This window comes from Pseudorca crassidens, chromosome 14 (genome assembly GCF_039906515.1).
Source record: "Pseudorca crassidens isolate mPseCra1 chromosome 14, mPseCra1.hap1, whole genome shotgun sequence".
In the NCBI taxonomy this organism is placed as follows: Eukaryota; Metazoa; Chordata; class Mammalia; order Artiodactyla; family Delphinidae; genus Pseudorca; species Pseudorca crassidens.
Genome location: NC_090309.1, coordinates 61,109,553 through 61,136,987, shown reverse-complemented (window position 1 = coordinate 61,136,987; position 27,435 = coordinate 61,109,553). Strand labels below are relative to the sequence as shown.

The following is a 27,435-nucleotide window of genomic DNA, read 5'->3' as shown; positions in this document are numbered from 1 at the left end:
TCCTTGAACACTTCATTATAGGGACCTTCATGTCTAGTCCAGCTACCACCACATGGCCACATCCTGCTTTTGTAAGTATGTTACTTTAGAAATCCTAAATTCTAACAACTCTGTCTCTGATCTCAATCTATTCTTCTATTTCTATCACTCAGGTATTCTAGTGTATGATACTATAGCAAGCACTCAAATATCAGCTGTTTGTAAATTTCACTTTTTTTCCTTATCCAATTTGATTCTCTGATGCTCTTTTCAGCTGAGCTTCCTACTGAATATAACTATATATCAATCCCTCACCCCTCAGGGGAACAGAGCAGGGCCTGGGGTAGACAGAGATACACCTCCTCCCCAGTCACTGTGTACCGCAAAATCATGATTACATTCTAGTGTGTTGTGTCCTGAAAAGGGTTGTAAAGCACTGCTGCTACCAATTTCCACAATTCTCTTGCCCTACTGTTCTGCCATTATATATCCATGGTGAAATGCCATTCAACTCAACCATCCTTTTTGTGCCCAAACGAGTACTGCAGAAGAAATGTCACAGAAATGCAAAGATTTGTATACTACACATTCAAGGTCTTTAAAGTCAAATGATCCTTCATCATTGCCAGAAAACTCCTTTTGTATTTCCGGCTCTATCTCCCGTTTTCTATAGTTGGTACTCAAGCCTCCTTTCTTCTCCTCTCAATCTTGACTCCTCAAGAACTCCATTTAGATGGTCCTTGTTCTGAGAAGCTCACCTTAAGCCCCAAAGCCTGTGTTATTAGTTTACCCATTTTTTCGTTTCCCACATACCCTTTTCTCATAGTACATCACATTATGTTATCGCCCATATACCTACCTGTATCTCCACTAATCTATAAGCCCTAAAAAGACAGGAGCCATGTCATCTTTGTAGATTACAGAACTTCCTTCATAGATTTTTAGATGTTTCCCTCCCTTCCAATTGGTGGAAAGTGGTTCACTTCTATCTAAAATACACCTAGCAACTGAAGATCAAAGGATTAATTGAAATGTTTTTGAAATGACAGCTGGCTTTAAAAAACAAACAAATAAAAACACTTGACAAATTCCACTCTTAAAGGTGTATTTGTCATTCTAGCATCAAGAAGCAGTGTTTAGAGGCCAATAAAAGTTCATTTTAGATTAAAAGCAAATAATGGAATAGTTTGACAGCAAAAACATATACAAGCTATCATATACTCAATACAAAGTTAAAATAAATCCAGTCATTATTTTAAAATACCATATATATATTTTGTGGAACTGAAAAGCAAACTCTTTCCCCCTTCACTGACATTACAATAAACACACATATTAGACACAAGGCAAAATTTATCATACCTCTACATCTGAAGCACTTCGGGGCTGAGCTTGGCATAGCATATTTAGTAACTGCAAAATTAATTCTTCAACATACTGAAGAGCATCATCACTAGACTCAAGAGTAGGATGAACTTGCCCCTGAACCTATAAACAAAAAGCAAAGTAATTAAAATGTAGGCTTGTTTCATCTAATTAGACAAATGAAACAAATAATTTTGTTTTTTGGGGTTTTTTTTGCGGTATGCGGGCCTCTCACTGTTGTGGCCTCTCCCGTTGTGGAGCACAAGCTCCGGACGCGCAGGCTCAGCGGCCGTGGCTCACGGGCCCAGCCGCTCTGCGGCATGTGGGATCTTCCCTGACCGGGGCACGAACCCACGTCCCCTGCATCGGCAGGCGGACTCTCAACCACTGCGCCACCAGGGAAGCCCATAATTTTGTTTTTTTAAGTGTGGGTTTGTATTCAAGAACATGGTCTGGCTTGCAAATACAGATTTGAATGTTATGACCCAAGTCTGGAATTCTTAACCTTTTTCCCAGCCACGTGCACCATACATGCTTATTAACATGTTTCTAGAGATTCAGATACTTAATTGCATAATTTCCTTTTTTTTTCTTAAACCATGGTTATCCTGGAGTGTGGGAATATAGAGAGGGAGGGAGAGGCTGAGCTGGGGATAAAAGATGCAGTTTATATGGTTTTTGCCAAGAACCAGTGGTAGTTAGAACACTTAGTCAACACAGTGCTTGGGAAAAATTGACCTCCTATGGGTCCCTTGTTTAACTCTATCTTTCCTACCCAATGATAAAATCCAAGAGGGATATATCTTATTCACCAAAGTAACTGGGATATATCTTATTCATCAAAGTAACCCCAGCATCTAGCGCTGTACATGGCACATAATACAAGCTTGATAAATGTCTGTTGAACAAAGTCACCCGACATCAAAGGACACAAAATGGGCACTTTTGACAATGTGAGACTGTCTATGCTTCAGGAAGGTAACTTGATGGTCACTCATTCATAAATGCCCAATAATCTTTACCTTCATTTTCCTCAACCATTTCTTTGGAGGCATCTTAGGCCACCGGTTTTTGTAAAATTTACATTTTAATAACCAGCATGATAGTCTTTACTTGCATCCCTTTGTCACTCACTATGGGTCAAAACTGTTCCCTACTTTAGAAAAGGGCAGAAAAATCAGTTTCAGGAGACAAACAATACATGTTTCAAAATATGCTCAACTCTCTAAAGGACGGTAGAGCTCTCAGAGCTCTCATTGGATGAAAGTACACAGTACTCACTAGCCAAGAGCATTTAGTATGGTCTGTCCTACTACATACACCTCATTAGCTGAGGGTTTGACAGCCTCAATGTATGGAGAAATTTTATTATAAAGTATACCATATAATGAATTTTAAAATATATATTAAAAGTACATAGACATGCATATAAACATATATATGCACTTATAATACTTTTTAAAGAAAAGTATTTTAGAGGCAAATAACATTATGACAATTCAGAACCGTGTGAGGGGTGCTACATTAATTATGACGTTTGAAACAATTTACTATTATTTTACAGGTGAAGAAACTGAGCCCCAAAAGGCTTAAATCATCTGCCCAAGTACTTTTTGTCATTTTTGGTATAGCTATTACCAACCTGATTGTAACTGATCTGCTTACAAATCTCTCACCCTATTAGATGACTGAATGGTTGTGCAGTTAAAATAATGGATGGAGTATGGACTAGAACCCAGAATTCATGTTTCTCAGCTTTCTATTCACCAGGCCATCACATTCTGACTAATCTGTGTAGGTAACAAAACTTGTTTGTAAACAGACTCCTCTTCAACACTAAGCATGATTAAAAAGAACTTTTAAAAATGAAACCAAAAAAACCCTGGAACTTTTGAGAACAGTTTTATTTTTATACATTGAATTGCATGCCCTCATTGGCTTAAACTGTTTTCTTAGATACCCTTTAACTTCATGGTTGGCTTATCTTCCTTGACAACTGAATCCTAACACTTCATGGTGGGTTTTTTTTTTTTTTTTTTTTGGTGGAGGGCTCTCGACTTTTTTAAACTCTCTTTTCTTATTATCTGCTTCTCTTATTTCTGCTTCTCTTATTTCTTTGTTTCTTTTTCCTTACAGAGTTCCATATCTTCCTTCACCCCTCAAATGTGGAGTCCCTCCTTGTCTGTCTGCTCCCTTCTTCTGTTCTCTCTGCCAACTAATCTCATTTACTTCCACATTTTTATCACCTGCATGGATGACTCCAAATCTACCTGTAGTCCTGACTTTTCTCCTGACTTTTAGACCCATATATCAAAATACTTGCTAGATATCTCCACCTATCCTACCAAAATCTCAACTATACATGGGCTGGGGGGGGGGGAAGTGGGGAGGAACTTATTATAAATGTTGAACAAGAGAAACTATATCTCACAAATGAAAAACAGTACAGACAGCCCCTGGCTTCACCAAGATGTAGTCCCGGAAAATGTAGCTATAATTGGGGTTACTTTCCTATTCAAGGCTCCAGCATCACATAAAATACAGCTACAGATTTATAAAACAACATAATTTTATAAGTAAAAGAGACTTTAGAAGTCATTTCGCTCAGTCCCTTTGTTTAGCAGATAATAAAAAGGACACACCCACAATCCTGTAGCTAACTAGTAATGCTGAACCTGGGCCTCCTGGTATTTAGGCCAAAGCTCTTTCCACTAAACCCCTGACTGTCAACTTGGAGGAGTCCTAGTAGCTCCTTCAGCATAAGGAGTAGAATGTCCATGAACTGTATCTATTTATATAGTGGGCTTCTATATAAAACTTCGCTTTTTTTTTCTCTTGGCTGCACCACGCAGCATATGGGATCTTAGTTCCCCAACCAGGGATCGAGCCCACACCTCCTGCAGTGGAAGTGTGGAGTCTTAACCACTGGATCACCAGGGAAGTCCCTAAAGCTTGGCTTGAAGTATGCGGTCATACTTTAAGAAACATCAGCATGTCATAAATGTAAATGCAGCACTATAAATCTTATCATCTGAAAAGGTAAAATCATTCAAAATGGGTAAAGTGATCATTGATTACACAAACGATCCCATGTATTACATAAAATTGTGAATATACTAAAAATGTGACATAAAACTAAACTGCTAGAGATAATAAATATTAAGATGAAAATATTTAGGGACTTCCCTGGTGGCGCAGTGGTTAAGAATCTCCCTGCCAATGCAGGGGACATGGGTTGGAGCCCTGGTCCAGGAAGATCCCACATGCCACGGAGCAACTAAGCCCATGCATCACAACTACTGAGCCTATGCTCTAGAGCAGGCGAGCCACAACTACTGAGCCTGTGTGCCACAACTACTGAAGCCTGTGCGCCTAGAGCCCATGCTCCACCACAAGAGAAGCCACCACAATGAGAAGCCCGCACACCACAGCGAAGAGTGGCCCCCGCTCGCCACAACTAGAGGAAGCCCACGCCCAGCAACGAAAACCCAGCATAGCCAAAAAATAAAGATATTTATATATAAAAAAAGGATGAAAATATTTAATCAATAATAATTCTAATTAACTTTAAAAAATATCAAGCCTTTTGAGGAAGTGGTTTAGGTACCTCAAAACACATTTTAGAAAGTGTTCAAGAAAATGTAAATTGATCAGATTATATTTTTTAAATGTTCTCTGTTTTTCAAAGAAACCCATAGAAACTGTATAATTCTTCACTAATATAGCTCCATCTTTAACTGCTCTTCAATTTACACTTTATGCTGAAGCAATTCATACTATTCACAGTTTGTGAAACATGGCATGCAGTTTTCACTCACACTGTTCTCCATGGCTATCATTCATTCTCTTCCCATTTCGCCTGACTCTCAAACCCCAGATCTCGTGTCATTTGGGTAGACTTTCTTGCTTGTTGTCTCTTTCTAAAGCAGAATTAATCTCATTCATTTAACTGATTTATTGAACCTATTAAATACTGGATATATAGAGATTAATAAAAAACAGCCCCTGCTCTATGGGTCTTATACTCTGCTCTGTGCTAATCCTTGTACTAGGTATCACATTTTTGTTATTGGGTTTGTCCTACTGAGTTATAATTACATGTTCCCTTGTCTATTTCCTCTATTGATGCTCCCATTACGCAAGGCCTTGTTTATCTACTTATAGAATCATTTTCTCTTTGCTTTTCACTCTAAACCCCTGACATTCAGGGAATACTCAAAGCCTCTGTGTTATACAGGAGAAAGGAAGAAAATATCTTTCTCAGAATTAAGAGTTAAAAGGGGTGGTGGTAATGCTAGAAGTCTGGTTGATTTCAGGAGAATAAATCCTTATGGCAGAAACCATCAACATATAAAGGCAGTCAGAACTAAAATCAATGTTTATTACGTAGAATCAAATGAACTGTATATAAATACAGTGGTGAAATGCTATGGTTTAAAAAAACAAACCAAAAACCGTGATACTGCTTATCACTTATAGTTAAAATGTTAAGCTTGACACCTTGTATGATACATGAAATTTTAGAAATTCAAATTCAAACAGTTTTATTCGTTGATGGTTACTAATAGCCAAATAAAACCTATTAGGTAAATAAATCAAACAAAGAATTAGGCTTAAATAGAAAATAATGCATGATGCCAACTGTTCACCTAAATTTCTGGAGATTAACCTTTATCACATCTTAAATCTGTCAAATTAGAATCGTAAGGTTCATTCATATGAGACTAATAAATTATTTTAATTCTCTAAAAACAATACTTCAAAATCTCTGACTGAAAAACATGTACAATGGTAAATGCTTAAAGACAAGCAGAACACCAATTCCTGAAATACAGACTTTGCTCTTTATTCTTTCAAGGAAGATGCTGTTAAGAGATTTCTTTAATGAGCAGACAGAAGAAGCATTCCATTTCCTTATACATATAGGATAAAAAAACACTTCTCTTCTATAAGATAGTGTAACACCTAAAGTGTTCCATTCCATCTAAATGGTACTCAAAGATATTTAATAGATCAAATGATCCAAAGTATTCAAGACTATACAGAATAGGTTACACTGCCAAATTTGATGACAGCCTTTAGAAGCTATCTACAACTAACATTCACTAAGGGTGTGTGTATGAGAGCAATTATAATATGCATTTAGACTTGGGTTTAAAGTTGATGGGGGTTTTCCTTTACATGCAGTTTTCAAAAACATTATGTTTTATACTTAGGTTTACTGACATAGAAAACTTCATATGCTTCTTTAAATGCACTTATCTTAGGTAATTTGAGTAAAGTAAATGCAAAAACTTCACTAAAAAATGAATGATAGCCATTAATAAGAATTTTATATGATCATGACTGTAATTCTTTTGAGGTATAATCATCATATTCGATTAAGGAATAATCATCATATTCAGTTAAAGATGCCACCCACTGAATTTTAAACATTTCTTAAGGACTGCCGGCTTCTGTCTTGACAGTTCATTTTGTCTCTAGTAATTTCTAACAAATTCAGAAGCAACTTTGTGGCTATTATTGTCAGATTTATGGAATCTGGAATAGCAAAGGGATTAGATCTATAACAATTCCTAGCTGTTTGATCCATGAGTCCTCTAACTGTATTCAGGAACCCCTTGGGTAAACTGCTAGAAAACACTAAGTTGAATTCTGATGAATCTTTCATAGCCTTTTCTAGCTAATGGCTCTCTGAAGAATTAGAAAACTTCTGGATTGTACTTTGTCACATCTTGAGCCCAGATCTGCTACTTTTATTTAAACACATAACAGAATCTGAAATAAAACTGGTATGCTCAAAACCTTTACCATAGCAAATAATAAAGATTTGGACTGTTAAATCAATTTCTCATTGTTACAATTAGTCAATGTATGATGTTTTAGGTTCTTATTTCTCCTCATTTTGAGGTTTATTTAAAAATCAAAGCAAAAAAGCCTTTGTTTAAAAAAAATTAAAAGCAACAATAAAACAAATCAGAGAACAAATTTTTTCCAAAAACAAAATTGACTGAAAATATTTTCGCATTTCTTAGGGCTTGTTAATTAGCCTTTAGGCCCATGTATGTAACATTTTTTTTTTCCCCCCTGATTTCCTCTCATTGCTGGGGACACGAAGATGAATGAGAACATGACATCTGCCCTCAAAGAGCTCAGCTCACAGAGGAGCTAGACATGTCAACAAGTGACTTAACACAGCGTTATGAGGTTACAATGGAGTTATATTTACGGTACAATGATAACCAAAAAAAGAATGATCCTTGCTGATGGTGTGTGAGGAGTATCAGAAGTCTTCACAAGTAAAACACACTTGAACTGGATTATAAAGGATGAATAAGGTGCAACAGGGAAGCAGATAAGGAAGTAGGGCTTTTACTAAAAGAGGTAACATATAAAGAGGCATAGAGGCCAAGATAAAATGATGTATTGGGGAAACTGTAAGAGTTGAATCAAAGACTGCACCTGGGAAAAGCTAAGACTGGAAAGGGCAGGCTTGTGTGTCATGCTAAGAAGTTGAGAAGTGATCAGGCCAGGAGAAAATGATAGAAGGGTTTCAAACAGACATTGACATAATTAGATCTATTTGCTGAAGAATCTCTCTGGTGTCAGTATAAAGGATGGGTTAAAACAAAGATCAAAGTGAAGAAAGCAAAACTAGTTGGAAGGATGCTGCAGGCTGTGTAAAAAGATACAATGAAGGCCTGAAACAATGTAGAAGCAGTGGGAGATGTAAAAGAGGTGAGGAGGTAAGTTTGGATAATTATTTTGGGGGTAGTGAGAACAGCAATGAGGGAGAACCACTAATTTCACTAGGATAGGAAATACTAGAAGAGGGTAATATTTTTCAGAAAGGTAAGAAATTCAAGTTTAACACCTTAGTTTAAGGTTCTTGTACTATATCTAAGGAAACAAAGTTGAAATTGTTTTTTATGAAGTGATTTTTAGAGTTTTATTATATTTTATTTTGGGGGCTGTGGAGAAGACACAGGGAGAAGATAGCTATCCATAAGCCAAGAAGAGAGGCCTCAGAAGAAATCCACCCTGGCAGCACCTGGATCTTGGACTTCTAGCCTCTAGAATTGTAATAAAATAAATTTCTGTTGTTTAAGCCACCCAGTGTGTGGTACTTTGATATGGTAGCCCTGGTCAACTGATACAACTTTGTAGTTGTTAAAAAGAATAAATCAGAGCTTTGCCATGTAACAGATTTCCATAAGGTATTCTTGAGTAAGACAGAAAACTTTAAAGTACAGGAACACTCAAAAAACGACAAACACACAATACAAACACATACACACTTGTATGTATGTATAATGTATTATATACATCTGTATATGAACATGACAACATGGAGAAAAATATGGAATAATATAACCTAGGTTATTAATATGGGTTAGAAGGACCTGGCAGGGCAGGAATGTGGATGAAAGGGAAGAAAAAAGGGGGAAGAATGAACAAACTCCCCCCTCCCTCTCAAAAAAAAAAACCTGTACTGAAAATAAGTGTCATATTTATGCACTTTTGTAACTTTATGTAAATATAAAATGTAGATTTAAATTTTTTCATTTAAATAAAAAATTTCATGATTGCTTTTCTGCTATGTGTACATCAGCGATGGGAAAGACAACATTCAAAGTCCTTTCCCACAGAAAATAACTATGCACATCAAATTCCAACCACGTGTCAAGTGCCAAGTTTACATCATCTTTCATTTATTTTGCTTTAAAAACAATGAGTATGGCCTTCCTAGACAATTTTTTTATTACTTTCTGTGATAACAGAGTTCCCATCAATAAAACAAAGAACTGACTCAAGAAAAGAATCTCTGATGGAGTTTTAGTTCTTCTTCAAAGCATTTTCTTAATCTCCATACCCAAGAATCTTCCAAAAGTAAGAGAAATCCCTTATCAGTGATGTCCTGACACAGGCAGGAGCTCTTTATAATATTCCCATCTTTTTTACCCTAGTGCTCCCACTCATTCTATTCTACTTTAAGTTTTGATCTCCGTCTAAGAGGCATCTTTTTTTTTTTTTTTTTTTTTTTGCGGTACGCGGGCCTCTCACTGTCGTGGCCTCTCCCGTTGCAGAGCACAGGTTCCGGACATACAGGCTCAGCAGCCATGGCTCACGGGCCCAGCCGCTCCGCGGCATGTGGGATCTTCCCGGACCGGGACACGAACCCATGTCCCATGCATCAGCAGGCGGACTCTCAACCACTGTGCCACCAGGGAAGCCCTAAGAGGCTTCTTTAAAGCTGGAAGTCATAACACATGTGTGTCTATTGTCTATTCTTTGACAGTTTTCCCCAAAATAGCAACAGATGGCAGTTTGTGACTAAAATATCTAATAAAACTCACCAATTGACTGCCCATAACCTCTAAGCATTAGATTCTAAAATCTAGTGAATCAAAGGCAGGGGGAAATTTTTTTTCAAATTCAATCTTCTCCAAATAGATCGGGTTCCTTGATGTATAATCACTAACAGTAAATTGATTTACGAGATGAACTAAATAGATTTCTACACATTTATACTTTCATTTCTAGAAGGTAAAATGGTCAATGTCATCTGTGAATCCCAGGTGACATTCTTGTAAATTTTATCCATTTTCAAACTTTCTGAGTAAATGAGGCTACATCTCAAATACGACAATGCACTTATGCATATGTTCAACTAGATACTAGGAATATAAGATAGACATAGTCTCTGCCTTCACAGAGCTTAGAAGTACAAGAGGGGAACAAGACAAGTAATCACAAAAGTAACTACACAGTAAGAGGCAGAGCAGTGAAGAGGTTAAGTGTGGGGTAAACTGTCTAAATTCAAACTCAGTTCTTCAAATTATCAGGGTGTAACCCTAAAAAATTACTTAATCCTTCTGACAATATCATGTACCAGTACACAGTCAAGGTTTACTAAATGTTAGCTGCAGCTATTACTGTTATTCTTATTAAAGGATGTCATGAAGCTACAAAAGGGGCCTAAATTAACCGGGTAGTTCTGGAAATGAAGATTAAAGCTGATATCTGAAGGGTGAGTAGAATTTAGGTAAAAAGTGGATTGGCGAAGTGAGAGGAATGATATTCTAGGCAAATGGAACAGCGTGTACAGACATGAAGGGGAGAGTGAAGGAAATGAAATTAGAGAGGGTTACGTAGGGCCCAAATCACTGGCCAGATGCACCAGATGCAGATGCATTTACTAAGATGAGGAAAACTGTAAGAAGCAGATTTTTTAGTAAATGGGAGGACAAGGAGATTAACAGTTTAGTTCATTATGCTTGATATCTTCTTTTTAAAAGTATAATCAACATACATTATATTAGTTTCAGGTGTGCAACATATTGATTCAACACTTGTATACATTGTGAAATTATCACCACAATAAGGCTAGTTACCATATGTCACATACAAAGTTATAAACCTTTTTTCTTGTAATAATAACTTTTAAAATTTTTCTTAGCAACTTTCAAATTTGTAATGCAACATTACTGACTATAGCCACCATGCTGTACATCACATCCCTGTGACTTTATTTCATAACTGGAAGTTTGTACCTTTTGATCCCCTTCACCCATTTTGCCCACCCCTCAACCCCCCTCCCCTCTGGCAACCAGATTCATTCTCTGTATCTATGAGTTCCGTTTTATTTTGTTTGTCCATTTGTTTTCTTTTTAAAATTCCACATAAGTAAAAATCATATGGTAATTGTCTTTCTCTGACTTATTTCACTTAGCATAAAACCCTCAACGTCCATCCACGTTGCTGCAAATGGTAAAATTTCATTCATTTTATGGCTGATTAGTATTCCATTGTGTGTATACACACACACGTCCCACATCTTATTTATCCGCTCATTCACTGATAGACACTTCGGTTGTTTCCATATCTTGGCTATTGTATTCCATTCTGTGTGTGGATACACACACACATCCTACACCTTATTTATCCACTCATTCACTAATAGACACTTTGGTTGTTTCCGTATCTTGGTTGCAGTGAACATAAGTGTGCATGAATCTTTTCAAATTAGCGTTCTCATTTTCTTCAGATAAATACCCAGAAGTGGAACTGCTGAATGATATGGTAGTTCTATCTTTAATTTTTTGAGGAACCTCCATACTGTTTTCCATAGTGGCTGCACCAATTTACATTTCCACCAACAGTGCACAAAGGTTCCCTATTCTCTATATCCTCACCAACACTTGTTATTTCTTGTCCTTTTGATTATAGTCATTCTTACAGGTATAAGGTGTGTCACACTATGGTTCTGATTTGCATTTCGCTGATGATTAGTGATGTTGAGCATCTTTTAATATGCATGGTTGGTCATCTGTGTATCTTCTTTGGAAAAATGTCTATTCAGACCCTCTACCCACTTTTTAATAAGATTGGTTGTTTTATTTGTTATTGAGTTGTATGAGTTCCTTACATATGTTGTATATTAAGTCCTTATCAGGTATATGATTTGCAAATATCTTCTACCATCCAGTAGGTTGCTTTTTATTAATGGTTTCCTGTGCATATGCTTTTCAGTGTGATGTAGCTCAGCAGTCCCCAAACTTTTTGGCACCAGGGGCCAGTTTTGTGGAAGACAATTTTTCCATGGACCGGGGATGCTGGAGTGGTACATTCAAGCACATTGTATTCATTGTGCACTTTATTTCTATTATTATTATATTGTAATATGTAATGAAATAATTATACAACTCACCGTAATGCTGACAGGAGGCAGAGCTCAGGTGGTAATGCGAGCAATGGGGAACGGCTGTAAATACAGATGAAGCTTCACTCACTCGCCCGCTGCTCACCTCCTGCTGTGCGGCCTGGTTCCTAACAGGCCACGGACTGATACCGGTCCGTGGCCTGGGGGTTGGGTACCCTGATGTAGCTCATTTTTTAATTTTTGCTTTTGTTGCCATTGCCTTTGGAGTCAGATCCAAAAATATATCTCCAAGAGCAATGTCAAGGAACTTACTGCCTATGTTTTTCTTCTAGGAGTTTTATGGTTTCTGGTCTTAAATTCAAGTCTTTAATCCATTTTGAGTTAAATTTTGTGTATAAGTTAGTAGTCCAGTTTTCCAATCACTATTTATTAAAGAGACTGTCCTTTGCCCATTGCATATTCTTGCCTCCTTTGTTGCAAATTAATATACCATCTATATGTGGGTTTATTTCTGAACTCTCTATTCTGTTCCATTGATCTACATGGCTTTTATGTTGATACCATACTGTCTTGATTATGATAGCTTTGTAATATAATTTTGAAACCAGGGAGCGTGATGTGATGTCTCCAGCTTTGCTCTTTCTCATGATTGCTTTGACTATCTGGGATCTTTTGTGGTTCCTTCCATAAAAATTTTAGGATTGTTTGCTCTATTTCTGTGAAAAATGCCACTGGAATTGATAGGGATTGCAATGAATCTATAGATTGCTTTGGGTAATATAGATATTTTAACAATATGTTAAAAATTGTTCCAATCTATGAGCACAGGATGTTTTTCCATTTACATGTGTCTTCTTCAATTTCTTTTGTCAATGTCTTATAATTGTCAGTGTGCAGGTCCTTCCACCTCCTTGGTTAAATTTATTCCTAGCTATTTTATTCTTTCTGATGCAACGGTAAATGGGATTACTCTATTAATTTCTCTGATAGTTCACTGTTAGTGTACAAAAATGCAATAGATTTTTGTATATTGATTTTGTACCTTTCAACTTTATTGATTTATTAGTTTTAACAGTTTTTTTTTTTTTGGTGGAGTCTTTAGGGTTTTCTAAATATAAAATCATGCCGTCCACTAATAGTGAGTTTTACTTCTTCCTTTCCAAATTGGATGCCTTTTATTTATTTTTCTTATCTCACTGCTTTGGACTTCCAGTGCCAATACCAGTGGCAAAAGTGAACAACCTTGTCTTGTTCCTGATCTTAAGGAAAAAGCTTTCAGCTTTTCCCTGTTGAGTATGATGTAAGCTCTGGGCTTGTCATATATAGACTTTATTATATTGAGAGACACTCCTTCTATACCAATTTTGTTGAGAGTTTTTACCATAAATGGAGGGTGAATTTTGTCAAACACTTTTCTCCATCTGTTGAGATGATTATATGATGATCTGGATGATCTGGACTTCATTATGCTTGAGATATCTTTGAGATATGACACTAACAAACAATCAGTTTAATATATGGGTAAACAAGCCTGGAATTTTATTTTTAATAAGTTTATCACACTGTGCTCCTATGAAAATAGCAAGAAGTAGATATCAGATCACTGTTAAAACAAAAATGTCACAAAAAAACAATAAAACTTTTTTTCCTCCTACAGATCCCATACTATCCAGCAGAAATCAGAGGCATTTATTTATTTATTTTTATTTTTATTTTTTCTGTGGTACGCAGGAAAAATAAAAATAAAAATAAATAAATAAATGCCTCTGATTACAGCAGCTGAACATTAAAAACAGATGAATATTGTATGTACTTGAACTCATCAATTTGACAAATTTCTCTTTAGATATAGTACCAACAAAATACAGTTTATCCCACTTTGCATTATATAATCCCATATATCAGTGGCTCTAACCGAAACCATGCTTAACAATTACCTGAAGTGTTTTGCTTTTTTTAAATTGTGGTAAAATACACACAAAATTTACCATTTAACCATTCTTAAGTACACAATTTAATGGCATTAAGCACATTCACTGTTCTGCAACCATTACCACTATCCATCTCCAGAACTTTTTCATCATCCCAGAATGGAATTCTGTAGCCATTAAACAATAATTCCCCATTCCTTCCTCTCCTCAGTCGCTGGTAACCACTTGTCTCTATGAATTTGACTGTTGTAGGTACCTCATATGATTGGGATTATACAAATTTATCCTTTTGTGCCTGGCTTCTTTTGCTTCACAAAATCTTTTCAAGGTTCATCCACATTGCAGCATATATCAGATTTCATTCTTTAAAAAAAAAATAAGTTTATTTATTTATTTATTTATGGCTGTGTTGGGTCTTTGTTTCTGTGTGAGGGCTTTCTCCAGTTGCGGCGAGTGGGGGCCACTCTTCATCGCGGTGCACAGGCCTCTCACTGTCGCGGCCTCTCCCGTTGGGGAGCACAGGCTCCAGACGCGCAGGCTCAGTAGTTGTGACACACGGGCCTAGCCACTCCGTGGCATGTGGGATCTTCCCAGACCAGGGCTCGAACCCATGTCCCCTGCATTGGCAGGCAGATTCTTAACCACTGCGCCACCAGGGAAGCCCCAGATTTCATTCTTTTTTAAACTGATAACTCCTAATAATCAAAAGACTATTTTTTAGAGCAATTTTAGTTTCACAACAAAACTGAGCAGAAAGTAGAGAGATTTCCCATATACCCTCTGCCCGCATACATGCATAGCTTCCTCTGTTATCAACATTCCCCTATCAGAGTGGTACATTTGTTACAACTGATGAATCTATACTGACATATCATTACCACCTAAAATCCTTAGAGTTCACTCTTGGTTTTATACGTTCTACATTCTATGTAATTTAAATTATACTTTTTCATTGTCGATATACAGGAAAGTGACTTACTTTTGTAATTTAACCTTATATCTTGCAACCTTGTTAGAATCACTTATTAGTTCCAGGAGTTTTTTTGTCCATTCTCAGGAGTTGTTTTTTTTTTTTTTGTCCATTCTTTCAGATTTTCTACATAAACAATCATGTCATTTGCAAGCAATGATGGTTTTATTTCTTCTCTCCAAACCTGCATTCCATTTATTTCCTTTTCTTGTTTAATTGCATTAGCTAGGACTTCCAGTATGATGCTGAAAAGCAGTGTTAAGAGGGCACATCTTGGCATTGTTCCTGATCTTAGTGGAAATGCTTTGACTTTCTCAACATTAAGTATGATGTTAGTTGTAGGGTTTTTTTTGGGTTTTTTTGCGGTATGCGAGCCTCTCACTGCTGTGGCCTCTCCCGTTGTGGAGCACAGGCTCCGGATGCGCAGGCTGAGCGGCCATGGCTCACGGGCCTAGCCACTCCCCGGCATGTGGGATCTTCCTGGACCGGGGCACAAACCCGTGTCCCCTGCATTGGCAGGCAGACTCTCAACCACTGCACCACCAAGGAAGCCCGTAGCTTTTTTTGTACCTATTCTTTATCTAGTTGAGGAAGTTCCCCTGTATCCCTAGTTTACTAAGTTTTTATCATGAATGAGAGTTGGATTTTGTCAAATACTTTTTTTTGCCTCTACTGATATCACCATGTGATTTTTTTCTTCTTTAGCCTAGCGATGTGAGAGGTTACATTAATTTTCATTCATTTCTTTTTAAGGCTGAATAATATTCCATTGTATGTACATAGCACATTATGTTTATCCATTTATTCATCCAGCAATGACTATTTGGGTTGTTTCTACCTTTGGCTATTGTGAATAATGCTTCTATGAACACTGGTGTACAAATGTCTGTTTAAGTCCCTGCTGTCAACTCTTTGGGGTATATACAGGCATACCTCACTTTATCATGCTTAGCAGATACTGTGTTTGTTTTTTTAACAGACTGAAGGTCTGTGGCAACCCTGTGTGGAGCAAGTCTATTAACACCATTTTCCCAACAGCATTATTTTTTAATTAATATATGTATATTTTTAAAGACATAATGCTATTGCATACTTAACAGAACACAGTGTAATAGAAACATAACTTTTATAAGCACTGGGAAACCAAAAAATTCATGTGACTAGCTTTACTGCAATATTTGCTTTATTGCAATGATCTAGAACCAAGGTATGCTTGCACCTAGAAGTAGAATTGCTGGAATATATGGTAATTCTATGTTTAGTTTTTTGAGGAACCACCATGTTTTCTGCAGCAGCTGTACCATTTTACATTCCCATAAGTAATGCAAGAGGGGTCCAATTTCTCCAAATCCTGCCAACACATTGTTTTCTGATTTTTTGATAATAGCTATCCTAATGGGTGTGAAGTGGTATCTCATTGTAGTACTCAATTTCATTTCCCTAATGATTAGTGATGTTAAATGTGGTTTTGTTTTTTTTAAACACCCTTGATGATTCTGATATCGGTGGCTAATCAGAAGACCCCACTTTTCATAAAACAGTGATCCTATATTAGGCATCCCTCAAAAAAGGGAAGAACTGAGGAAAAAGTTGAATCAGAAAGCAGTTTTCAACAGAAGCCAACTTGAAAGAGCTCCTAATGACCAAAGCTGGAACAACTAAGCAATAAAATAAGTAACAATAGTACTGTACTGGGGGCAGAAGCAAGATAGGGGTAGGAAATTAAGAGGTACAAACTACTATGTATAAAATAAATAAGATACAAGGATACAATGTGCACCACAGGGAATATAGCCAATATTTTATAATAACTTTAAATGAATATAATTTATAAAAATATAGAATCACTATGTTATATGCCTAATATTGTAAGTATAAACTAACATAATCAACTATACTTTAATTAAGAAATAGTATTGGGGCTTCCCTGGTGGCGCAGTGGTTGAGAGTCCGCCTGCCAATGCAGGGGACTCGGGTTCGTGCCCCAGTCTGGGAAGATCCCACATGCCGCGGAGCGGTTGGGCCCGTGAGCCATGGCCGCTGAGCCTGCGCGTCCGGAGCCTGTGCTCCGCAACGGGAGAGGCCACAACAGTGAGAGGCCCGCGTACCGCAAAACAACAACAACAAAATAGTATTGTATTATAACCCAAAGAATAAAATAAATATCCATGAGTTTCCTACAAGAGGGCAGTGACTGTCTCCCTTATCTTTATATCTTAGCACTTCCCATGTGCCTGGCGCTAGCGAATATTCAATAAACTGCAAACAACTCATGTAATCTTGGCTTTCATTTTCCCCATTTTCTCTGTGATCTGAGTTTCATTCTTTTTATTGAAACAATCTATTTACAAAAATTCTGTGCATAAACACTAAATGTAGACTACTAAATAGCAAAAACATATTCCAAAAAAGCAGTGCCTGGTGTCAGTTCAGTTCAACAAACTCCACTGAGCACGTTTTTTTTTTTTTTTTGCTGTATGCGGGACTCTCACTGTTGTGGCCTCTCCCGTCGCGGAGCACAGGCTCCAGAGGTGCAGGCTTAGCAGCCATGGTTCACAGGCCCAGCTGCTCCGCGGCACGCGGGATCCTCCCAAACCAGGGCACGAACCCGTGTCCCCTGCATCGGCAGGCGGACTCTCAACCACTGCGCCACCAGGGAAGCCCCACTGAGCACCTTTCAATATGCCAATCCACGAAAATGTCTGATTTAATTTTTCTTCTCAATGACCATTTTTCTTCTTCTGGAGAGATGAGGGTAGTAATTGATTTGATACTGTATTTTATTTATAAGAATCTATAGTTCTTATTACATTATGTTTAGTTTGTGTAGAACAGTGCTTCTCAGACTTTTAACATGCATATATGTCACCTAAATATCTTGTTTAAAATACAGATTATGATTTAGTAGGTCTAGGGTGGGCATTTGGTAGTTCTATCAATGCTGCTGGTCTAAGGACTGTACTTTGCACAAGGATACATACATCTGTCTATTTTGCTAAATTTTTATCTCCTTGAGGGGAGGGACCATTTATTACCTTTATATTGTAGTTTCTGGTACTTCAGCAGGAGCTCAAGTACAACACTTTGAATGAGTAAAATTATATATACAATGTATTCAACTCCCTTGATGTTTCATCTATAACACCAAATTAGGAATTCCAACTTTCCCATAAGTACAAATAATCCTCTGTAACAGGGGTCCCCAACCCCTGAGCCACGGACCAGTACTAGCCTGTTAGGAACCAGGCTGCACAGCAGGAGGTGAGCAGCAGGTGAGCAAGCGAAGCTTCATCCGTATTTACAGCCGCTCCCCTTCGCTCACATTACTGCCTGAGCTCTGCCTCCTGTCAGATCAGCGGCGGCATCAGATCCTCATAGGAGCAGGAACCCTACTGTGAACTGCGCATGCGAGGGATCTAGGTTATACACTCCTTATGAGAATCTAATGCGTGATGATCTAGGTGGATCTGAGGGGAGCGGCTGCAAATACAGATTATCATTAGCAGAGAGGTTTGACTGCACAGAGACCATAATAAATCAACTGCTTGCAGACTCTCATCAAAATCCTATCAGTGAGTGGCAAATGAAAACAAGCTCAGGGCTCCCACTGATTCTGCATTATGGTGAGTTGTATAATTATTTCATTGTGTATTACAATGTAATAATAGAAATAAAGTGCACAATAAATGTAATGCACTTGAAACATCCTGAAACCGCCCCCTCCCCCTGGTCTGTGGGAAAACTGTCTTCCATGAAACCAGTCTCTGGTGCCAAAAAGGTTGGGGACCGCTGCTCCATAAGTCCATTAGTTCCTTTCCAATTCTCTTCTACTTCACAAAATCCTAACTTCATTCATGAACAACAAAACTGAACTTAATCACAACTAGATCATTCCCACTGGTATACAAAAATGCTCAGAACAACAAAAAAAAGCTTTCCTTGCCCTCAGGTAACCTAGCCTTCCACTCATTTTCTGTTGCCTTTCAGAGATATACTCCTCAAGTCTCCATAGTAATTTTCTCTACCCACCCCCCAGGCTCTTCTCCACTTAGGTCTATCAGGGTCACCAAGGACTGCCATTCTGCAAAGTGGCCAGGGCTAAATCCCTGACCTCATCTCACTTGGCCTCTTGGCAGCATGACATAGTTGACCACAGTTGAAACCCCTTCTTCATTTGACTTCCAAGGCACCATGCTCTCCTAATGGTCCATTTCAATGGACACTCTTAGTCTTCTCTCCATCTCTGAAATGCTGGAGTCCTCCAAAGCTCAGTCCTTGGCACTTTTCTCTTCTTCATCCAGTGTACTCTAAGTGACCCAGTCCATGGCTTTACCAACTATTCACTCATAATTCCCCCATTTTTATCCCCAAACTTAACCTTTCCCCTGATCTGGGATATCTACACTCTATACATCTCCACTTGAATGTCTAATAATTCCCTCAAACTTACCACAACCCAAACTGAATTCTTAGGTCTGACTCCACCCTCAAACTACTCCTCCTCACATTTTTCTCATCTCAGTAAATGGCACCTCCTTTCAGTCAGCATGGGCCAAAAATACAGCAGTCAACCTTGATTCCTCTTTTCATTCTTCCCTACACATTCAACAAATCTATTTGTTTTACCCAAAATATACCCCAATTCTGACACCTTCTTACCACCTAAACTACTAGTCCACATGACCATCACCTCTTGCCTCCAAACTGGTCACTTTGGTTCATTCTTGCCCATCAATAATCTTTTTTCCTTCAGAGTGCCCAGAATCATCTTTTTTTTTTAAACCTAAATTTGACTTTGTCCTTTGCTCAAAATTTTCTAATGGTTTAACCATCATTAAGCATGTAAGTTTCTAGATGAAGTAGTCCCTTTCTACTTTTCCCAGCTTATCTCTTATAATTCTTCCTCACAAATGTAACACTCTAGTCATACTGGTTGTCCTGATCTTTCTTACACATACCAAGTTTGTCCTGCTTCAAGGTCTTTAGCTAACCCCTCTTTTAGGATGCTCCTTCACCAGATTTTTGCATGGCTGGCTCCTTCTGAACATTCTTGTCTCTTCTCAAATGTCACCTCCTCCAGAGGCCTTCCTTGACCACCACATTTAAAAGAACACCTTACCTTCTTACCTCTCAGACCCTCTTTATCCCAACCTGCTTCATTTTGTTTATTACACTTACTCTTTTCTGAAACCACAATAGTTCTTTGTCCATTTATTTGTTTGCTTTCTCCTACCAGAATTTAAGGTTCATGTAAATAGCGACTTTGTCTCATCACTTTCTATCTCTGTGGTATCTAGAGTACCTCTTGTCATTTTGTTGGTTGGTTGAATGAATAAATGAATGATTAAGAAACAAAAACCACTAAATATATTTATAATTAAAGTCAATTCAAATTTTTAAGAAATTAAAAGAAATCCAAGTTTGATGTGAATTAGACTTACTACAAAACCATTGCCATTAGTCTCTAAAAACTCCTTGTAAGCATCAGAAAGTTCCCTTCAGACTCTGAATACAAAGTATCTGCTTCTATATCCTTCAATGATTAAATCAATTTTCTGAAGTACTACCAATGTTAAGCTGAAAAAAAGAAAACTATCCTTATTTAAACTTCTAATTTAATTACTAGTATTATTTTCTACCATTTTCCTATTCTGTAAATATTCAGATTTTCTTCTATATGAGAGTTAAATGTGCTTTTGCAGCACTGGCCTGGAAACTAACCACCAGGTCTAATGCTGAGCTGTTGCCCAAAGACTGCAAATATCCCTTCTCTCTCAACAGACACTTCCTGCCATTTGGGCCCTTAACCTGAAATTTTGGAATCTCCTCACTTTCCACTAGCTGAAGGGTTAACACCTGACACAGTAGGGTGCCTATTCACACCAGTCAGATTACTAATACCAGTCACTGGATATTTTGAATGTGGTCACTGCAGCACCAGATTAAAGCTGCATATGAGAAAACAGAGGGGGGAAAAAACTTGAAGTGAACTTAAACAGCCAACTTATATTTTTTAAAAAAAATAAATCAAAGACTAAGCATCCTTTTTTGCCTTTTCTAATTTAAGATGACTTTATCAGCTCTATTCCTTCATTTTGGATCCACCATCTGGATCTAAAGCAGGAGTTTTCAACCTCAGCACTCCTGACATCTTAAGCCAACTAATTCTCTTTCATGGGGGCTGACCTGTATACCAAGTTCAGCAGCGTAACTTGGACACTAACCACTAGATGGCATTAGCAGCAACTCACCCACCCAAGTTGTGACAAACAAAAATGTCTCTAGACATTGCCAAATGTTACCTTGGGGGGCAAAATCACTACTGGTTGAGAACCACTGATCTAAAGTACACCTTTCCCCACCTCTTCACAGCCTACCACACGTACCTGGATTCCGTGCCCCACTACAAATTTTCTTGGATAAAAATAAAATCTCCAACACTTCGTAACTCTCCAACCTAACCCAGCAGACCTTTTCCTCTCTACCATTTATATATATTCTCTTACAATATTCCTTGTGTTTTCACAACATGCATTCACATTGTACTTAAATCTCAACTTTTAAAAATAGCAAATTCATATATTTACACCTTACATATCTACTGACAAAGAAATCACATCTTTTTAAGGCAAGAAAGGTACATGATATACTTAAAACTTGAAATAAATTTTTAAAATTGTAGTTGATTTACAATGTTGTGTTGGTTTCTGGTGTACAGCAAAGTGATTCAGTTGTACATATATTTTCCATTATGGTTTATTACAGGATATTGAATATACATCCCTCTGCTATACAATAGGACCTTGTTGTTTATCTGTTCTATATATAATAGTTTGCATCTGCTAGTCCCAAACTCCCAATTCAATCCTACCCTGACCCCCACTCTCCCCGGCAACCAAAGTCTATTTGTAGACTTTTTAATGATGGCCATCCTGATTGGTATGAGGAGGTAGGTACCTGACAGTACTTTTGAGTTGCATTTCTCTAATAATTAGTGACGTTGAGCATCTTTTCATGTGCCTATTGGCCATCTGTATGTCTTCTTTGGAGAAATATCTATTTAGGTCTTCTGCCCATTTTTTTTCTTTTTTTGTGGTACGCGGGCCTCTCACTATTGTGGCTTCTCCCGTTGCGGAGCACAGGCTCCGGACGCGCGGGCTCAGCGACCATGGCTCACGGGCCCGGCTGCTCCGCAGCATGTGGGATCTTCCCGGACCGGGGCACGAACCTGTGTCCCCTGCATCGGCAGGCGGACTCTCAACCACTGCACCACCAGGGAAGCCCTGCCCATTTTTTTATGATTTTTTCTTTTCCTGTTACTGAGTTGTTTGCATATTTTGGAAATTAATCCCTTGTTAGTTGCATCATTTGCAAATATTTTCTCCCAGTCCGTAGGTTGTCTTTTTGTTTTGTTTATGGTTTCCTTTGCTGTGCAAAAACTTACACATTTGATTTGATCCCATTTGTTTATTTTTGCTTTTATTTCTATTGCCTTGAGAGACTGACCTAAGAAAATATTGCTACGATTTATGTCAGTGAATGTTTTACCTATGCTCTCTTCTAGGAGTTTTATAGTGTCATGTCTCATATTTTAAGTCTTTAAGCCATTTTGAGTTTATTTTTGTGTATGGTGTGAGGGTGTATTCTAACTTCATGACATGTGGCTGTCCAACTTTCCCAACGCCACTTGCTGAAGAGACTGTCTTTTCCCCATTGTATATTCTTGCCTCCTTTGTGGAAGATTAATTGACCGTAGGTGTGTGGGTTTATTTCTGGGCTCTCTATTCTGTTCCATTGATCCATATATCTGTTTTTGTGCTAATACCACAATTGTTTTGATTACTATAGCTTTGTAGTATTATCTTAAGTCTGGGAGGGTTATGCCTCCTACTTTGTTCTTTTTCCTCAGAATTGCTTTAGCATTCTGGGTCTTTTATGTTTCCATACAAATTTTAGTATCATTTGTTCTAGTTCTGTGAAAGATGTCATGGGTAATTTGATAGAGATCACATTAAATCTGTAGATTGCTTTGGGTAGTATGGCCATTTTACCAATATTAATTCTTCCAATCCAAGAGCATAGGGTATTTTAGAACTTGAAATAAATTTTTAAAAAATTAATCAAAGTATGCTTCAACAGAAAAGATTAGAAATTTCAAACAGAATCTCTTCAAAATCAAGACAAATTTAAATCCACTTGGAAGCTCTTAATTAGTTGTAAAAAAGTCTCTTCAAACTAGGCATTCAAGAAAAACTTCATACATAACCACTCAAATTTCCCAATTAAAGTTTAAAATGAAAATGACAATTTACTTCTAAATCAAAGTGCTATGTTATAATTTCAGAATTCTTATGAGGCAATATTACTTCCTTTGTAAAATGTGACTCCAAAAAAGTGACTCTACAAATTAACCAAAGATCCCCCAAAATCAATTACTATAGAAATACTTTAATTTTTTTTAAAAATGCATTTTAAAAATGAACATTTAACTAAATGTTAAATATTTGTTAACTCTTACAATAACAGGAAACTTCCTGTACTTTATCTCTAATCTTCAACCATCTTGCAAGATAGGCATGATTTTATTGTACGACAATTAAGGGTTATCCAGGCCATTCTTAATATGTGTGAATAAGTAGGACCTGGATTAAAATCTCTTTTTTCTGGATTAAAATCTTGACTCTAACTTAACAGCAGTATGACTCTGGACAAGACATGTAACTTTTCAGTCTTCCTACTCCATAAATTGGGGCCAATATCTACAATATAATGTTATAACAAATATTAAATAACGAATGCAAATATGCTATATAACTTTAAGGGATTATTATTATGTGTGTGTGTATGTGCCCATAAAATTGTAAGTAACATCACTATCGGTGAAGTGCTAAGGAAGTCCTTTCATTATAATTTGTATCACATACACAACACACACACACACAACACATACAGACTTTCAAGAATACTGTATCAGTTAAGTGATGACTTAAGTATATTTATTTCAGAAATTACTAATGCAGGTGCTTCTGTACTACTAATCCAGGTGTTTTTGTACTTCTGTACTAAAAGTGTTATTAAACTGCAATCTATTTTTTTCTTTCAATTGAGGCTGCAATACAGTTTTAACTAACTTGTTTCTTCTGTGGATTTATAAAGATAGTTCTCCCTTCAACTAACTGTAGTGAATATCTGTCGTTTCTGGGCATCTTCCTAACAGGACTCTGACTTTCTTTTGAGGAATGAGCTCTCCCTCTCTGTGCAATGTTGGTAAAAGAGGAATTTCTGGTGACCACTTCCCAACATAGAAGCCAAAAGGGCTAAACACTACCTCTTCCAGTTCTAGCATAGCCAGGGGATGGGCACAGACACTCTTCCCTAAAACATAAGCAGGTAACCCAAGGAAGGAAAGACTGACTAGGGGTCAGTCGCAGCAGAAGCAGAGATCTAGCACGTCTTTTCCACTTCAAAGCCTGCTGCCATGAACCCTGAGGCCCTGAACAGAGCTCCCTTGGCTCTGATAGTTTCTCTATCAGGGCTACTCTCCCCTTCCATGACCCTCTAAGCAGCACCTTCCAACAAATTTCTTTTTAAAACCAAGTCCTTTTATTTGCAACTAAGAACTCCAACTGTACACTAATGGGAAACAGAAAGGGGAAAATCTGGAAATAAACTAGATAAAGAAGGTAGATGTGTTTCTTTTTCATGCTGACATCTGACTTTTGTAGGTTTTAAGTACAATATTAAACAAAATGTCTAACCGTTAAGGTACAACAATAATTATTTCCTTAAAATTTAATTTTTAAAGTATTAAAAATATATCCAGAATAAAGTTATATAATTAAATATTTCAGTATCCACTGAACTCGTAACACATAATAGAAAAAAAAATCCTCAAATATACATCTTTAACCTGTTAAATCAGAGAGAGGACTTTTCCTAAAAAGTTAGTGAGAATTTGTCTTTGTTTACTTGGGGCTCCTAATCATACTATATAACACCATAGCAATTCTGTAAGAGATGCATCTTTTTAACCCCTTTTTCCTTGGACTACCACTCAATAAATTGGTGAATTCAGTGAAGCATCAAATATATAGAAATGTAACTTCCTGAAAATGTGTAGTCTACAATACCTTTTAAGTGAAGAATATTAAGTATATCAAGCAATAAAAATGTACTTTTGAAGAAAAATGTTGAATGTTCCTGACCAGTAGGTTTAATTGTTTCAATCACCTAGATTTAAATCAAATCTGCCCTAAACATGTAGAATAGTGACTTTCATTTTCTGTTATATTTCCCTAAAATGACTGATTGCCTATGTGGTTAGGTTCTAGTAAACTATAATAGTAAAGACAATCTTTAGTGTTTTGCAAAGGGGAGGCACATTTATGTACTCTATAGCAAAGTATTAGTAATCAAAATGACTTGTCACCACTTTCATTTCCACCAACACAGGACCAAGTCAGAGTATGACATAAAGGTGGTGAGTAAATGTTTCTGACTGCAATGCCAATGTCAAGCCAAGTATAAGTAATTCAACTCAGAGATTCCTCTTTTCACATTCAAAACCAGAAATACGTTTTGCCAGTAGGTTTTTACTAAATTAAGATCATTTAACACAATATCTAATTTATTTGCTAAGAAGTCAGAGGGAACAGCAGCACAAAAGCCAACACAGGATACTGTTTAGAGAAACAAACAGCACGGAGTGCAGTGAGACTAAAGCAGAGTCAGCAGAGGGTTTGGAGATGAGATCAAAGAGGTAGTAGGAGGCCAGATCACTTAAGGACTTTGAGGGTGATAGAGCAGCAACGATGAGCCTTTAGAGCCTTTCTACAAGAGTACATTGCTACTCTAAGTTCAGGAAACAAAAAGTCCATTGCTATGGTTTCAGATTCCACATTGCAAATAAGAAACTACAACTTAACGGGGTCTGATGTCAAAGAAAAACATTCATATCATCTGAAAAACCTTTTCCCTTCCCAACTATTTATATGCATGAGGCTATATTTTCTTCATGTAGTTCAACTAAAACAGCATATCACAACAGACTGGATGCAGAGGGAGATATGAGAATCTGTGTTTCTTCTTTTTTTTTTTAATTTATTTTTTAAAATTTATTTTTATTTTTGGCTGAGCCATGTAGCATGCGGGATCTTAGCTCCCCGATCAGGGATCGAACCTGTGCCCCCTGCAGTGGAAGTGCAGAGTCTTAACCACTGGACCACCAGGGAAGTCCCTCTGTGTTTCTTCTATTAAGCCAGATGGTAAAGAGATTTGCAAAAATGTAAAACAATGACACTAAATTTTTTTGTTTGGAAAACATCGTTATTTTAATTAAAAATTTATTGTTGTTAATATGTAATGAGTTTACTATTTTTTAAAATTAATTAATTAATCTATTTATTTGGCTGCGTTGGGTCTTCGTTGCTGTGCGCGGGCTTTTCTCTAGTTATGGCGAGCAGGGGCTACTCTTTGTTGCGCTGTGCAGGCTTCTCATTGCGGTGGCCCCTCCCATTTGCAGAGCATGGGCTCTAGGCACACAGGCTTCAGCAGTTGCGGCACGTGGGCTCAGTAGTTGTGGCTTGAGGACTCTAGAGCGTAGGCTCAGGAGTTGTGGCGCACGGGCCTAGTTGCTCTGCGGCATGGGGAATCCTCCTGGACCAGGGCTTGAACCTGTGTCCCCTGCATTGGCAGGCGGATTCTTAACCACTACACCCCCAGGGAAGCCCGAGTTTAGTATTTTAAAATAAATTTAAATGTTTTATTTTAAAAAATATAAATTCATGGGTATAACTCATATACAAGTTGCTCTTTGAGAGCCTCAATAATTATTTAAGAGTGTAAAGGGGTCATGAGATCAAAAACTTGAGAACTATTGATCTATTAATCAAAGATGTCCTGGAGTAGCATTCCCTAATCACCATTAATAACTTCGGAGGACTTCTCGTCAGGCTAACTACAGAAAGTCTATTTACAAGTAATTCAGTCAGCCACACACATCATCGTTGTTTCCCCTCCAAAACCCCACATCATAAACCTGCTAGTCCAGTGATTTTCAAAACTTTTAGCAGGGAGAGGGGAGCTCCCAAAAGAAATCTCCACTGAACCACAATATATAACACAAATAAAAGTAAAGCTGCCCTGGTTAAAGAGAGGGTGGTGTCTCCTACCTCTAGTTCATCCATCCCCTCAGTTACCATGAAGGTCCCCCTAAGGTACTTCCTAGAATCACACAAAACACAGTTTCAAAAAATCTTTATTTTAAACCACTGCTCAAATGTGCTACTTAAAAAAGTTTCAGAAAGGTTCTGTCATTGTTTCAAAATGATCATTTTCAACTTCACCCACCAGTAGACACTAGATGTATAGTATTAGTATCTATACCTATAGAGAACTACAGAATTGGTTAAATCCCATAAACAACTCTCAGACCCATGAGAGTGTCTAAGGATTCTTGAGAAACTACTTGAGGACTGGTGGATGAGCAGAGTTAATCTGAAAAGGCTTCCTGGAGAAAGAGACACTAT

At 37.4% G+C, this 27,435-nt stretch overlaps 1 protein-coding gene across 2 annotated transcripts in view; it reads right to left on the bottom strand.

Annotated features, from left to right (window-relative positions):
* Nucleotides 1-27,435, bottom strand: part of SOS1 (SOS Ras/Rac guanine nucleotide exchange factor 1) — a 147,543-nt gene that overhangs the window by 80,412 nt on the left and 39,696 nt on the right. For both annotated transcript variants that reach the window (XM_067703201.1, XM_067703202.1), the window contains exon 2: nt 1,342-1,467. In XM_067703201.1, the coding sequence (XP_067559302.1) occupies nt 1,342-1,467 (126 nt within the window). The remainder of the gene's footprint in view (nt 1-1,341; nt 1,468-27,435) is intronic.